The following is a 15,451-nucleotide window of genomic DNA, read 5'->3' on the forward strand; positions in this document are numbered from 1 at the left end:
CAAATTCCATCATCTGCACTGGTGGGATTTGAACGCTAGTCCCCAGCAAACATTACTCTGGGTCTCCTGATTAGTAGCTATGTGACAATACCACCACACCACCATCTCCCCAGATGTGACACAGCTAAAAAAGTTATAGAACACCTCAATTGTGAACATCTTTACCTGTCTTGTATATAATTAGACTTCGTGCATCTAGCACTAAACTCGCCACATACAATTATTATACTAGGATCTCAGTGCAGGAGGCGGCCATTTGGTCCATCGAGTCTGCACCGACCACAATCCCATCCAGGCCCTATCCCCATAACCACAAACATTTACCCTAGCCAGTCCCCCTGACACGAAGGGGCAATTTAGCATGGTCAATCCACCTGACCCGTACATCTTTGGACTGTGGGAGGAAACCGGTGCACTCGCAGGAAACCCATGCAGACACGGGGAGAATATGCAAACTTCGCACAGACAGTGACCCAAGCCGGGAATCGAATCCAGATCCCTGGAGCTAAGGCAGCAATGATAATCACTGTGCCGCCTGCCATCTAGCAAGTTCAAATATCATTGAAAAAAACAACAAATGTGTTGAACAATGGGATGCTTGGAAGACAAGCAATTTAAGGACAAGTTGCAAGTATGAATCTACCAAAGGTCAGAAAGTAGAGTGCCCACGAGTATTTTTTTTACATTCCACCACATTTTTATTCTATTTTGGAATACACGTAGACATAATGCATAAGCTTCAGATTGAAATATTTCCTAAATAATGACGATAAGGTGATGAAAGAACTTTCAGCTTCAAACTGGGTGCACATTCACAAGCTGTAAACAATCAAAACATGTAAACAAACAAAAAAATAAAAATCACAAGAGCGAACAGGTATCAAACAAGGAGGATTCATCAGACCTGGCTCAGCCATTCTGGGAATACATAAAGTGACATTTTAAAGTCAGGATTTAATGCTCGCACAGGAGAACTGTGCGACAATTTGATACACTCATGGTTTGATGTGAGGTGGTCATAGTCAGCTAATACCACAACATACATCAGCCAGCACAAATCAAATATTCAGATACATTGTAGTACAGGTCAGTTGATTGACGGGCAGGATACTTTCTAGAATATCTATTACTATTAGCCAAAATTGGAATACATTGAAAGGTACAAAGGTTGACTTTCTAATCAAAAAAAATCATGACATACAAACAGAACTACAACTTTACTTAATGCTAGTTATTTCCCCTTACCCACACCATAATGACATGTAGCATGATTATTGTACAACAGGTCAAAAAGGTGGGTGGCAAAAGGCTACCTTTTTTTAAAAAAATGGGCTTCTTGATGAGCACATCACAAAATATGGTAGCATTTAATCCTAAAAATAAATATTGCAAACCAAGGTGGAAAATTGATTTATATTGGTCTAAATGTTTCAGGATATGCAAATCTTTTGAGTGCAAATAATCTGGTGGAAAAAGTGAGGACATGTAGCTTTAATTTGGCCATAAGTGTACACCAGAGAAATATTCAGCAATTTACAATGGCAATACAATTAATGAGAGGATTTCCAAGGCTCAATATCTGTATCTTCCCAATAGCTATTATTAACATGTAAATATGTAAAATTATCAGTCACTACAGTAATCCAGAATAAGGATACCATCCAAATGGAAAGCCAAACGAGGATCCAGCCCACCACAGAAGGGTCGTTTGATTTTCAGTCTTTGATGACAATTTATTGACTTAGATCAAGATGATCTGTTGTGAACAAAACAGAGGCTACTGTATTTTTAAAATTATCCCAAAAATAGCAGTGTGTCTGCGTGCAGTTGTCTGGGGTGGGTGGAGAGAAAACAGGTCGAGAAAAGCAGAAAGCCGTTATTTCCATTTATGACAAATGCTGTACAAGACATACCAGACTCGAATCCGAGTCTTCATCCTGCAAGACTCTTACCAAAGTCATCTTTTCATTTGGTCATCCTAAAAAATGAAACTTGATGTAGGCTTTACAAAGGTCGGATGCCAGGATTTCACACCAATAATCCACGGTCCATTGAAAGACAGGCTTTCTGATGGTCATGAAAAAGATTATTCATGAAGTATGAACACTGTCCCATTTCAATGCTGTCACAAGTGAGATAATCATAACAGAAATCAAGGACATGTGATGTGCACAGTCTTGGACAGGAATGTCTGACACATACAATGAAAAAAATCAGTGTGAGGCCTTCATGTTCATAATGTCATCTGCTTTTCGGAAATCTAAAAGGTACAAAAGGTGGCTTCGGGGATCATACCAACAAAAGCAGTGAACATTCACTGATGGTATGAAGGTATTAGACCCTAACCAGAAGGTATTTTGCTGCAACATTTATGAGTGTTTTGTCAGAAGTTTAAAACTGAACCAGATAGGCTTTCCATTAATTGATCTTCATGATTTAGATCAACTCCAAGGTCATCATAGCTACTAAAATGAACTGCTGCAAACTTCATCCAAGTCAACAGAAAATCTCACATTTCCCTTGACTCTCCACGATGATCCCTTTAAACCCAAATGAAAAGTTGAAGCCTGAACTACAGGAGATGCCCTCATTACACTGGACAGGGGATACAGTAGATATGGCCAGCAATTTTAAAAAATGGTCACTCAGGCAGAGGAGAAGAAATGGGGGACTTTGTTCAGTGAGAGAGATACTGAGTGTTTTTCAGTAATATTGCAAATAGACTAGTGCTTTCAGGAGAACCAGAGGAACAAAAAAGGCAAAACAAGCAAGCGTAAATTGCACAGTTGCCAGAACAATTTTCTTTTTGGTGCAACACTGCAAAAGCATTCAAGTTGAATATTTTGAATTTCCTTACAAAGCAACAGGAAAAGGTGGGTATTCTTAACAGTTCCAGAATAACTTCTTCTGGATTGACCTTAGAGAGACTTAGTCAAATTTAATAGTTTCTACATTCTGTACACTGAACATTCACTCTACCCGAGTGACCACAGAAACTTCCTACCACTACATTATATATATTTACAAATCATACTGTATTTTCAATGTTTGAGGGCCAAGAATACCTTTCAGATGGTATATTCTAGTGCCTAATTAACCCCATCTTTTCCCTGAAGTCCAACTTCCTACCCCTACCCTTCCACTTCCCACATAAAATTAAATAAATAAGTTGGTAGCTAGTTAGTTTTGGAAATTTGCATCTTGTGTTGTGTAGAGTTACTAGGAGGTATAATACTGTTAGATTAGTCTTAGCCTTCCCAAGGCCCAAGAAGTGAACAGCTTATCTATATGAACACAACACGTGTTTATCAAAGGAACAATTATACTACAAGAAACAATTAAGTGAACATTGAGTGAGACGAGTTCAGTTACAATGCAATATTCACACTTCACAACTGCATTGATTAACAGGGAAAACATCTGGTTTCAGTGCATGCAGAAAAGTAACATCAAAATCAACTGCAACATCGTATTAGGATACAGAGGGCATTAATTACATGATCTATATGCACATCACAAACCACACAGTTACAACACAGGCAGACAGATCATGGAAATTAATACATCTTCAGTTTTACTCTTCGAACCTTCCTTCAAGGATGCTTTCAAAGGAGAAGGGGACAAACTTGTAACCAGAGCCAGAGTAGAATTTGTTTTGGAACTCAACCCTGTGAAAACAAAAGATACTGGTTAAATATGTCACAGATGGTAGAGTCATGGCTGTGAAGGCAAAACATTTTGATATCAACTTATAATTGCACTTGGCCAGAGTAGAACACTGCTTTAGTATTCCACTACTTTGTACTATGCAAGTAGCAAGTCACAGACTCATGATAGTGATTTCAAATACAACCAAGATGTAGTAATGCTGTGGACCAGAGTGTGAAAACTTGAGGTTCATCTGAACTTCCAACAGGCACTTCCAGCACAGAAAATAGCCCATTCCGTAGATTTTCAGGTGAATGCAGTAAGTTACTGGCCACAGTGTAATTTAAAGGCCACGGAATTCAGACTCAGCATTAAGGGTGTTGCGCAATTACCCAATGAGATGGAAAATAAATTATGCAAGTGCTCTCACATCCTACCCTCGACCACCAATTGGTCAAGCTCACCAAACAGTGCTGGCAACGGTCGAATGGGGACTGCTGCACATCCTACGAATGGTGTGCAATTGATTTAGAGGTCCAACTGATACAATCGCCAGTTTGAGAAACCGATTACTGGAAAATATATTTCTGTTGACATTTCAGTTACTGTGCAGAAGTAAAAATCAACTGTAGTAACTGTGCTGATATCCACACAACAATGAACACAAATGAAGTAAAGACTACTCCCTTGGCTCTTCCCCGGGAAAATCTGACCCAGCCAGAATTTCCACTTCTCAGTAAACCTTTACTAAGCTAATACAACACGACAAAACTATTTAAAAACTCATGGCAAAAATCACAATACAATTTCAAGTTGTGCAGTTTGAGATTCTCAACATTGTACCTGGGGTTCAGCTGTAATAGTGTTCATTTGAAATGAGAAGCCATGTCATAACCTCATGCCGTATCAGACCTGTGTTTCTCTGCCAGGTTTGCCATTGTGAATTTCACAAGACACTTCTACCCAGCAGTCTGACTCAACTTCTACATCAGTGCAAAAGATACAGATGTCACAATCCAATGCCAGTTTTAGTGTGACTTGTTAAGAGCTTTGTGTGCCAAGCATCTACATTTAAATGCAATTTATATTTAATCCGGCAGGATGATATCTGTTCAGTTAACCAACTGAAACACATCCATGTCATTGTTATGTCCAGACTTCCTACACATTAAATCCTACTCATCAATCTAACCTGTGTGCTAATCTACAATAGCTCACGCTTAAGCGATGCCTCTGTCTTCAAATAGAACATAGAACAGAACAGGCCCTTCGGCCCACGATGTTGTGCCGAGCTTTATCTGAAACCAAGATCAAGCTATCCCACTCCCTATCATCCTGGTGTGCTCCATGTGCCTATCCAATAACCGCTTAAATGTTCCTAAAGTGTCTGACTCCACTATCACTGCAGGCAGTCCATTCCACACCCCAACCACTCTCTGCGTAAAGAACCTACCTCTGATATCCTTCCTATATCTCCCACCACGAACCCTATAGTTATGCCCTCTTGTAATAGCTCCATCCACCCGAGGAAATAGTCTTTGAACGTTCACTCTATCTATCCCCTTCATCATTTTATAAACCTCTATCAAGTCTCCCCTCAGCCTCCTCCGCTCCAGAGAGAACAGCCCTAACTCCCTCAACCTTTCCTCATAAGACCTACCCTCCAAACCAGGCAGCATCCTGGTAAATCTCCTCTGCACTCTTTCCAGCGCTTCCACATCCTTCTTATAGTGAGGTGACCAGAACTGCACACAATATTCCAAATGTGGTCTCACCAAGGTCCTGTACAGTTGCAGCATAACCCCACGGCTCTTAAACTCCAACCCCCTGTTAATAAAAGCTAACACACCATAGGTCACCTTCACAGCTCTATCCACTTGAGTGGCAACCTTTAGAGATCTGTGGATATGGACCCCAAGATCCTCTCTGTTCCTCCACAGTCTTCAGAACCCTACCTTTGACCCTGTAATCCACATTTAAATTAGTCCTACCAAAATGAATCACCTCACATTTATCAGGGTTAAACTCCATTTGCCATTTTTCAGCCCAGCTTTGCATCCTATCTATGTCTCTTTGCAGCCTACAACAGCCCTCCACCTCATCCACTACTCCACCAATCTTGGTGTCATCAGCAAATTTACTGATCCACCCTTCAGCCCCCTCCTCTAAGTCATTAATAAAAATCACAAAGAGCAGAGGACCAAGCACTGATCCCTGCGGCACTCCGCTAGCAACCTGCCTCCAATCAGAAAATTTTCCATCCACCACCACCCTCTGTCTTCGATCAGACAGCCAGTTACCTATCCAATCGGCCAACTTTCCCTCTATCCCACACCTCCTCACTTTCATCATAAGCCGACCATGGGGGACCTTATCAAACGCCTTACTAAAATCCATGTATATGACATCAACTGCCCTACCTTCATCAACACACTTGGTTACCTCCTCAAAAAATTCTATCAAATTTGTGAGGCACGACTTGCCCTTCACAAATCCGTGCTGACTATCCCGGATTAATCCGCATCTTTCTAAATGGTCGTAAATCCCATCTCTAAGGACCTTTTCCATCAATTTACCAACCACCGAAGTAAGACTAACCGATCTATAATTACCAGGGTCATTTCTATTCCCTTTCTTAAACAGAGGAACAACATTCGCCATTCTCCAGTCCTCTGGCACCATCCCCGTGGACAGCGAGGACCCAAAGATCAAAGCCAAAGGCTCTGCAATCTCATCCCTTGCCTCCCAAAGAATCCTAGGATACATTTCATCAGGCCCAGGGGACTTATCGACCTTCAGTTTATTCAAAACTGCCAGGACATCCTCCCTCCGAACATCTATTTCCTCCAGCCTATTAGCCTGTAACACCTTCTCTTCCTCAAAAACATGGCCCCTCTCCTTGGTGAACACTGAAGAAAAGTATTCATTCATCACCTCGCCTATCTCTACTGACTCCATACACAAGTTCCCACTACTCATCCTAGTTTCCCAATTCCTCTGCCTTTTCTCTTCTGATCGCAGATTTCCTCCAGCCTTGCAGGCCCCAAGATCTCTGCACTCAGCAATTCTGGCTTCCTGGGGATTCACCGTTTTAAACTGCTCCACCACTGGAGGCCATACCTTCAGCTGCCATGACTCTATGCTCTGGAAATTTGCCCCTAAATCTCTACCTCTCTTTTCCTGTTTTAAGATGCTCTTTTAATTCTACCTCTTTAGTCAAGGTTTTGAACAGCTGGTCTAATATCTCATGCGTTGCAGTTGAATTTTGTTTGATAATGCAATATAGATTCAAGTCAAGGTGATGAGTGACTTGGAGGGGTACATCCCATGTACCTGTTGGCCTTGTCCTTCTATATGGTAGCAGTTGAGAGTTTGGAAGGTGCTGTCTAAGGAAACTTGGTGAGTTGCTGCAATTCATTTTGCAGGTGGTACACACACTGCTACTGTGTGTCAGTGGTGGAGGGAGTGAATATTTGTGGTTGGGATGCCAATCAAGCAAGCTGCTTTGTCCTAGATGGTGTCAAGTTTCTTGAGTGTTGTTGGAGTTGCGCTCAACCTTGCAATTGGAGGGTATTCTATCACATTCCTGACTTATACTTCGTAAATGGTGGGCAGGCTTTGGGGAGTCAGGAGGCGAGTTACTCACCACAGGACTCCTAACCTCTGATCTGCTCTTGTAGCCACTGTTTTTAAATGGCTCGTGCAGTTCAGTTTCTGGTCAGTAGTAACGCTCAGGATGTTGTTGGTGGGAGATCCAGCAATGGCAATGTCACTGAATGTTAAGGGGTGATGGTTAGATTCTCTCCTGTTGGAGATGGTCATTGCCTGGCACTTGTGTGGCATGAATATTACAAGGCAGGAGGGACAGAATAGTAGGCAAGGTACAAAAAGATGTCAAGGAAGTAGAAAGAAATGACGTTGCATCTTGGTGATAAGTGCCACAAAGAAAATTGCTTCTTCAGGTGACCTGACAAGCTGGAAAACTCACCTTTGGCACAAAGGTAGACTAACCGCTTTACATTCCCTGATCATGCAGTTCAGGCTATTTTCATACAAATTAATCTCTACATCAACTTCATCTTCTCATCCTCCTAGACACCAATGCAGCAAGAATGAGTATGTATCAGTTAACGTCTCCGTTAAGTCACCACAAGATAAAAAAATCCCTACAGACTTTTCTGGCAAGACAGAGCTGTCACTAAGATATGCTTTGGGCCCATTTGAAATACAAACAAGAAACCTGCAACATCCAGTCACTGGAATTTCTACAAAATTGCAATGCAATCAAGCAAGATTTTAGGAACAGGTTTAATCTCAAACACACTAGCATTTGCTCCTTAACAAACAACCACTCCGAAGAAAGGGCTGAGGGCACTGGTTCGACTTATCAAATGGAAGATGTGCTTTGGCGATCACAGTGTGCCAAATTTTCATAAAGATTAAATAGAAAGCTTTCTTCCTAATGCTGATAAAGCCTGAATACAGTAGATGTTCTGCAGGAGGACAAACAGGCACACAGATTAAAAAGAAATCTCCCGTTATAAAATAATTTACTTCATGACCAAAATAAAATAATTTAGATGGTTCATTAATTATGCTTTATAATTCATTGCTTACAAAGAAACTATTGCCAGCATACATAAGAGGAGATATGCAAATTGCCTGATAACTCAACAGTGAAATCCTGCAACTCGGAACAGTAGGTGGCACCATAGGATAGCAAAATGTTCTTTGACTTGGGTTTGAGTACAGCAAAGAATGGTGGACTGGAAATGGGTTTTTTCCGGCAACTGTGAGAATAATCTGTGAAACTCTCCCAAATCAGTTCCCAAATGGTTGTACCCACAGTAAAATGTTGTCCATAATTTAACAACTAATCAGTCTCACAACAGCTGTGGAGATGGCGGCAGATATTTTTCTTCTAAAGGCAAGAGTGAAGTACAATATTGCAGCCGGAATCTGTTTCCAAGCGTGTACTATCCCAATTTGATAATAACGGGGCTGCACGGTGACACAGTGATTAGCACTGCTGCCTCACAGCGCCAGGGACATGGGTTCAATTGCAATTCGGGTCACTGTCTATGTGGAATTTGCACACTCTCCCCGTGTCTGCGTGGGTTTCCTCTGGGTGCTCTGGTTTCCTCCCACAGTCCAAAGATGCACAGATCAGGTTGACTGGCATGCTAAATTGACCCTACTATCAGGGGGATTAGCAGGGTAAATACGTGGGGTTATGGGTAATAGGGCCTGGGTGGGATTGTGGCCGGTGCAGACCCGATGGGCCGAATGGCCTCCTTCTGCACTGTAGGGATTCTATGAAACACTGGGTGCTAAAGGTAGAAGTTTCCTCTTCACAAACATCCCTCAAATTGATCAGCATTAATAGTTTATAAATATGGGTTTGTAAGTTTAGAAGCATTTATTTTGAATTACTCATCCGTGGCCACATGAAAAGAAACAATGGAGTTTGGCAAATTAAGGACTATTTTAACATGAGGAAAAGTGGACATATGTTTATGCATTACTGTAATCAGTACACACACACACCCACACAAGTTGACAACTTCAGTTTGCCAGATGACAAAGTTCAGTGGAGATCAAATACTTGCCCACTGAGTAACCAGAGTGAAATATCACAATGGGCTACTATCATACACTTGACTACTTGCCAAGAGAAGTGTGTTGGTATATGCATGTGCTTTTCTCTCCGGGATGGCATTAGCTTGAGGAATGTTAGAATGATTACTGCAATTTCATCCTCCAGAATAGTTCAAACTATTTTGATTATTTTTTTAAAATTGTCTCGATCAAGTGTGTGTGGCTCCTGTAATGGGGGCGGCATGGTAGCACAGTGGTTAGCACTGCTGCCTCACAGCACCAGGGACCCGGGTTCAATTCCCGGCTTGGGTCATTGTCTGTGTGGAGTTTGCGTGTTCTCCCTGTGTCTGCGTGGGTTTCCTCCGGGTGCTCCGGTTTCCTCCCATATTCTGAAATATGTACTGGTTCGGTGCATTGACCTGAACAGGCAGACTGTAGTGACTAGGGGAATTGCACAGTAACTTCATTGCAGTGTTAATGTAAGCCTCACTTTTGACTAATAAATAAACTTTATGTTTTTACTTTAAATCAATACTATTTAGCCTATTTGTTGAGATCTAATTTCTCAATTTCCGATTTTACTTGTAAACAAGTATTTTGAAATCAGGTATCCAAAATTTCACACCTTGACCTTTTCAAAAATCAAAATTACAATATTACACATATCAAGAAAGAACAACTTGTCAGTATTAGAAGCTTGTGCTATTTTAGCAAAAAAATCTGTTTACAGATATCAGATTCATTCTTTTATAGAAGCTGTATTGCTCCAGACGGAGATGAGGTATGCCACTCTTTGGATTACTGGAAGCTTTATAGACAGCCAACTGTTCCATATAACATCCCACACACTCCTATAAGCGGAATATGATTAAACCTGTTTGACAGCTGAAACATGTACGTGGGTGCAGAGCACAATACAGGCCATGAAACAAGTCTGCTTCCAAGATAGAGGTCAATTCCTTCCAATTGCCCGTGACCACAAGTTCAGAACCATAGCTTTACTCAAAGGACTGTTTTGATTGAAATGTATTCTTTAATCCACTGAACAGCTCCTCCCTTTAAAATAAATTTTAGGTGTCCAAATCACCAGCAACCTGTCCTGGTCTCCCCACGCCAACACTATAGTTAAGAAAGCCCACCAACGCTTCTACTTTCTCAGAAGACTAAGGAATTTTGGCATGTCTGCTATGACGCTCACCAACTTTTACAGCTGCACCATAGAAAGCATTCTTTCTGGTTGTATCACAGCTTGGTATGGCTCCTGCTCTGCCCAAGATGACAAGAGACTACAAAAGGTCATAAATGTAGCCCAATCCATCACGCAAACCAGCCTCCCATCCATTGACTCTGTCTACACTTCCCGCTGCCTCAACAAAGCAGTCATCTTTTTCCAGAGGAAAAAGATACAAAAGTCTGATGTCATGTACCAGCTGACTCAAGAACAGCTTCTTCCCTGCTGCCATCAGACTTTTGAATGGACCTACCCTGCATTAAGTTGATCTTTCTCTACACCCTAGCTATGACTGTAACACTACATTCTGCACTCTCTCCTCTATGAATGGGATGCTTTGTCTGTATAGCACACGCAAGAAACAATACTTTTCACTGTATGCTAATACGTGACAATAAATCAAAATGTACATTAAAATATTCTGAAATAGTACCGCTTAAAAGAAGTAAGTTTAAAGCACCTGTAGTAAAAAACAAAAAATGCTGGCAAAACACAGCAGGTCTGGCAGCTTCTGTGGAGATGGAAACAGAGTTAACATTCTGAGCCCATGTGGAATCAAAACCTTCCTCTGTTTCTCTCTCCATAGAAACTGCTAAACCTGCTGGCTTTTTTCAGCATTTTCTGATTTTATTTCATATTTCCGGCATTTGCAGTGTTTTGCTTTTATATTACTATATGTGTAAGGATGTTCCCAATGGCGGTGGTGTCCAGAACCAGAGGTCGCAGTCTGAGAATGCAGGGTAGATTTAGGAGGGAGGTGAGAAGACATTTCTTCACCCAAAGAGTGGTGAGCCTGTGGAATTCATTACCACAGGAAGTAGTTGATGCCAAAACATTGAATGTATTAAAGAGGTGGCTAGATATAGCACTTGGGGCAAATGGGATCAAACGTTATGGGGAGAAAGCACGATTAGGCTATTGTGTTGAACGATCAGCCATGATCGTGATGAATGGCGGAGCAGGCTCAAAGGGCCAAATGGCCTCCTCTTCTATTTTTCTATGCAAAGTACCTCTCAGCCAACAACTTACTTTTTTCTAAATGGAGCTGTTGTGTTAGAAAACATTGCAGTCAATTTGTATAGAATATGAAATTAATGGATGACCAGCCAATGTATTCCTATTAGTGGTTGAGAATGCTAGCCAGAATATCCACTTCATCTTTGGACAGTGCCTCAGAGTAGGCACATTGCACCTCGACTTAGCAGGCTGTATGTTGGCACATCTAACGATGCTTGGCATTGCATGGAAATACGAGTCTATTTTTGTGTTCAAGTTGCCAGAAACTATTGATTGACAGTTAAGGGGAAATAAACGCAAGTCTATTAAAAAGGCAGCCAACATCATAAGGAATGTAAAGAACTTTAAGATTAAAGTGAATACTCTATATCAGTTTTCACAGTGGAGCAAGAAAACAAAACACTAGTAGAAGAGAATCTAAGGTAAGAGGAACTTGGAGAAAAAAAGATTGGTGACAGAAAATAATGGGACTTAGCATGGATACATCTCCCGGACATCATGATTTCTATCCCACTATCAAAATAAATATGTGGAGATGCCGGCGTTGGACTGGGGTAAGCACAGTAAGAAGTCTCACAACACCAGGTTAAAGTCCAACAGGTTTATTTGGCAGCACTAGCTTTTGGAGTCTCCAGCTCCTTCATCAGGTGAGTGAGGAGTTGTGTCCACAAACAGGGCATAGAAATACACAAATTCAATTTACAAGATAATGGTTGGAATGAGAGTCTTTACAGGTAATCAAGTCTTAAAGGTACAGACAATGTGAGTGGAGAGAGGGCCAAACACAGGTTAAAGAGACGTGTATTGTCTCCAACCAAGACAGTGAGATTCTGCAAGCCCAGGCAAGTCGTGGGGGTTAAAGATAGTGTGACATAGAACCATAGAAAATTACAGCTCAGAAACAGGCCTTTTGGCCCTTCTTGTCTGTGCCGAACCATTTTTTGCCTTGTCCCACTGACCTGCACTTGGACCATATCCCTCCACACACCTCTCATCCATGAACCCGTCCAAGTTTTTCTTAAATGTTAAAAGTGACCCCTCATTTACCACTTTATCCGGCAGCTCATTCCACACTCCCACCACTCTCTGCGTGAAGAAGCCCCCCCTAATATTCCCTTTAAGCTTTTCTCCTTTCACCCTTAACCCATGCCCTCTGGTTTTTTTCTCCCCTAGCCTCAGCGGAAAAAGGCTGTTTGCATTCACTCTATCTATACCCATCAAAATCTTATACACCTCTATCAAATCTCCCCTCAATCTTCTACGCTCCAGGGAATAAAGTCCCAACCCATTCAATCTCTCTCTGTAACTCAGCTTCTCAAGTCCCGGCAACATCCTTGTGAACCTTCTCTGCACTCTTTCAACCTTATTTACATCCTTCCTGTAACTAGGTGACCAAAACTGTACACAATACTCCAAATTCTGCCTCACCAATGCCTTATATAACCTTACCATAACACTCCAACTTTTATACTCGATACTCCGATTTATAAAGGCCAATGTACCAAAGGCACTCTTTTCGACCCTATCCACCTGTGACGTCACTTTTAGGGAATTCTGTACCTGTATTCCCAGATCCCTCTGTTCAACTGCACTCTTCAGAGTCCTACCATTTACCCTGTACGTTCTACTTTGGTTTGTCCTTCCAATGTGCAATATCTCACACTTGTCTGTGTTAAATTCCATTTGCCATTTTTCAGCCCATTTTTCTAGTTGGTCCAAATCCCTCTGCAAGCTTTGAAAACCTTCCTCACTGTCCACTACACCTCCAATCTTTGTATCATCAGCAAACTTGCTGATCCAATTTACCACATTATCATCCAGATCATTGATATAGATGACAAACAACAATGGACCCAACACCGATCCCTGCGGCACACCACTAGTCACAGGCCTCCACTCAGAGAAGCAATCCTCCACAACCACTCTCTGGCTTCTTCCATTGAGCCAGTGTCTAATCCAATTTACTACCTCCCCATGTATACCTAGCGACTGAACCTTCCTAACTAACCTCCCATGACGGACCTTGTCAAAGGCCTTGCTGAAATCCAGGTAGACAACATCCACCGCCTTCCCTTCATCCACTTTCCTGGTAACCTCCTCGAAAAACTCTAATAGATTGGTCAAGCATGACCTACCACGCACAAAGCCATGTTGACTCTCCCTAATAAGTCCCTGTCTATCCAAATATTTGTAGATCCTTTCCCTTATCACACCTTCCAATAACTTGCCCACCACTGACGTCAAACGTACTGGCCTATAATTTCCCGGATTTCTTTTGGAACCTTTTTTAAACAACGGAACAACATGAGCCACCCTCCAATCATCCGGCACCTCCCCCGTGAATACTGACATTTTAAATATGTCTGCCAGGGCCCCTGCAAGTTCAACACTAGCTTCCCTCAAGGTCCGAGGGAATACCCTGTCTGGAACTGGGGATTTATCCACTCTGATTTGCCTCAAGACAGCGAGCACCTCCTCCCCTTTAATCTGTAAAGGTTCCATGACCTCCCTACCTGTTTGCCCTATTTCCGTAGACTCCATGCCCGTTTCCTCAGTAAATACGGATGCAAAAAAACCATTTAGTATCTCCCCCATCTCTTTTGGTTCCATACACAGTCTACCACTCTGGTCTTCAAGAGGACCAATTTTATCCCTCACTATCCTTTTGCTCCTAACATACCTATAGAAGCTCTTTGGATTTTCCTTCACTCTGTCTGCCAAAGCAACCTCATGTCTTCTTTTAGCCCTCCTGATTTCCCTCTTAAGTAGCTTCTTGCACTTTTTATCCTCCTCGAGCGTCTGATCTGTTCCTTGTTGCCTGTACATTTCATACAACTCTCTCTTCCTCTTAATCAGTGTTACAATCTCCCTCGAGAACCAAGGTTCCTTATTCCTACTTACTTTGCCTTTAATCCTGACAGGAACATACAAACACTGCACTCTCAAAATTTCTCCTTTGAAGGCCTCCCACTTTCCATTTACATCCTTACCAGAGAACATGAACCCAAGATCCTGGTTGAGGCTGTCCTCATGTGCGCAGAACTTGGCTATCAGTCTCTGCTCAGCGATTCTGCATTGTCGTGAAGGCCTCAACAACCAGTTCTTCATCCAGATGCACAGAACAGCCATGAGGACCAAATTCGCACCTCAAAATGCCAACATCTTTATGCACAGGTTCAAACAAGACCTCTTCACTGCACAGGACCTTCAACCGATGCTATACACTAGATACATCGATGACATTTTCTTCCTTTGGACTCATGGCGAACAATCATTGAAACAACTATGTGATGACATCAACAAGTTCCATCCCACCATCAGACTCACCATGGACTACTCTCCGGAATCGGTTGCATTCTTGGACACACGCATCTCCATCAAGGACAGTCACCTCTGCACTTCACTATACCGCAAGCCCACGGATAACCTCACGATGCTCTACTTCTCCAGCTTCCACCCCAAACATGTTAAAGAAGCCATCCCCTACGGACAAGCCCTCCGTATACACAGGATCAGCTCAGATGAGGAGGATCACAACAGACACCTAAAGTCGCTGAAAGACGCCCTCATAACAGGATATGGCGCTCGACTCATCGATTGACAGTTCCGACGTGCTACAACGAAAAACCGCACCAACCTCCTCAGAAGAGGAACACGGGACACGGCAGACAGAGTACCCTTCGTCATCCAGTACTTCCCCGGAGCAGAGAAGCTACGATATCTTCTCCGGATATTCAACATGTCATCAATGAAGACGAACATCTCGACAAGGCCATCCCCACACCCCCACTTCTTGCCTTCAACAACCGTACAACCTCAAACAGACCATTGTCCGCAGCAAACTACCCAGCCTTCAGGAGAACAGTGACCACGACACCACACAACCTTGCCACAGCAACCTCTGCAAGACGTGCCGGATCATCGACACGGATGCCATCATCTCACATGAGAACACCA

General features: G+C 42.3%; 1 protein-coding gene across 6 annotated transcripts in view; it reads right to left on the reverse strand.

Moving 5' to 3' along the window:
- Window positions 1-681: 681 nt before the first annotated feature.
- LOC144500696 (V-type proton ATPase 116 kDa subunit a 1) overlaps window positions 682-15,451 on the reverse strand; it is an 83,359-nt gene continuing 68,589 nt past the window's right edge. For all 6 annotated transcript variants that reach the window (XM_078224023.1, XM_078224019.1, XM_078224024.1 and 3 more), the window contains exon 21: window positions 682-3,668. In XM_078224023.1, coding sequence (XP_078080149.1) covers window positions 3,575-3,668 — 94 coding nt within the window. In that variant the 3' untranslated portion in view covers window positions 682-3,574. The remainder of the gene's footprint in view (window positions 3,669-15,451) is intronic.

Source organism: Mustelus asterias, chromosome 11, assembly GCF_964213995.1.
Source record: "Mustelus asterias chromosome 11, sMusAst1.hap1.1, whole genome shotgun sequence".
Classification (NCBI taxonomy): Eukaryota; Metazoa; Chordata; class Chondrichthyes; order Carcharhiniformes; family Triakidae; genus Mustelus; species Mustelus asterias.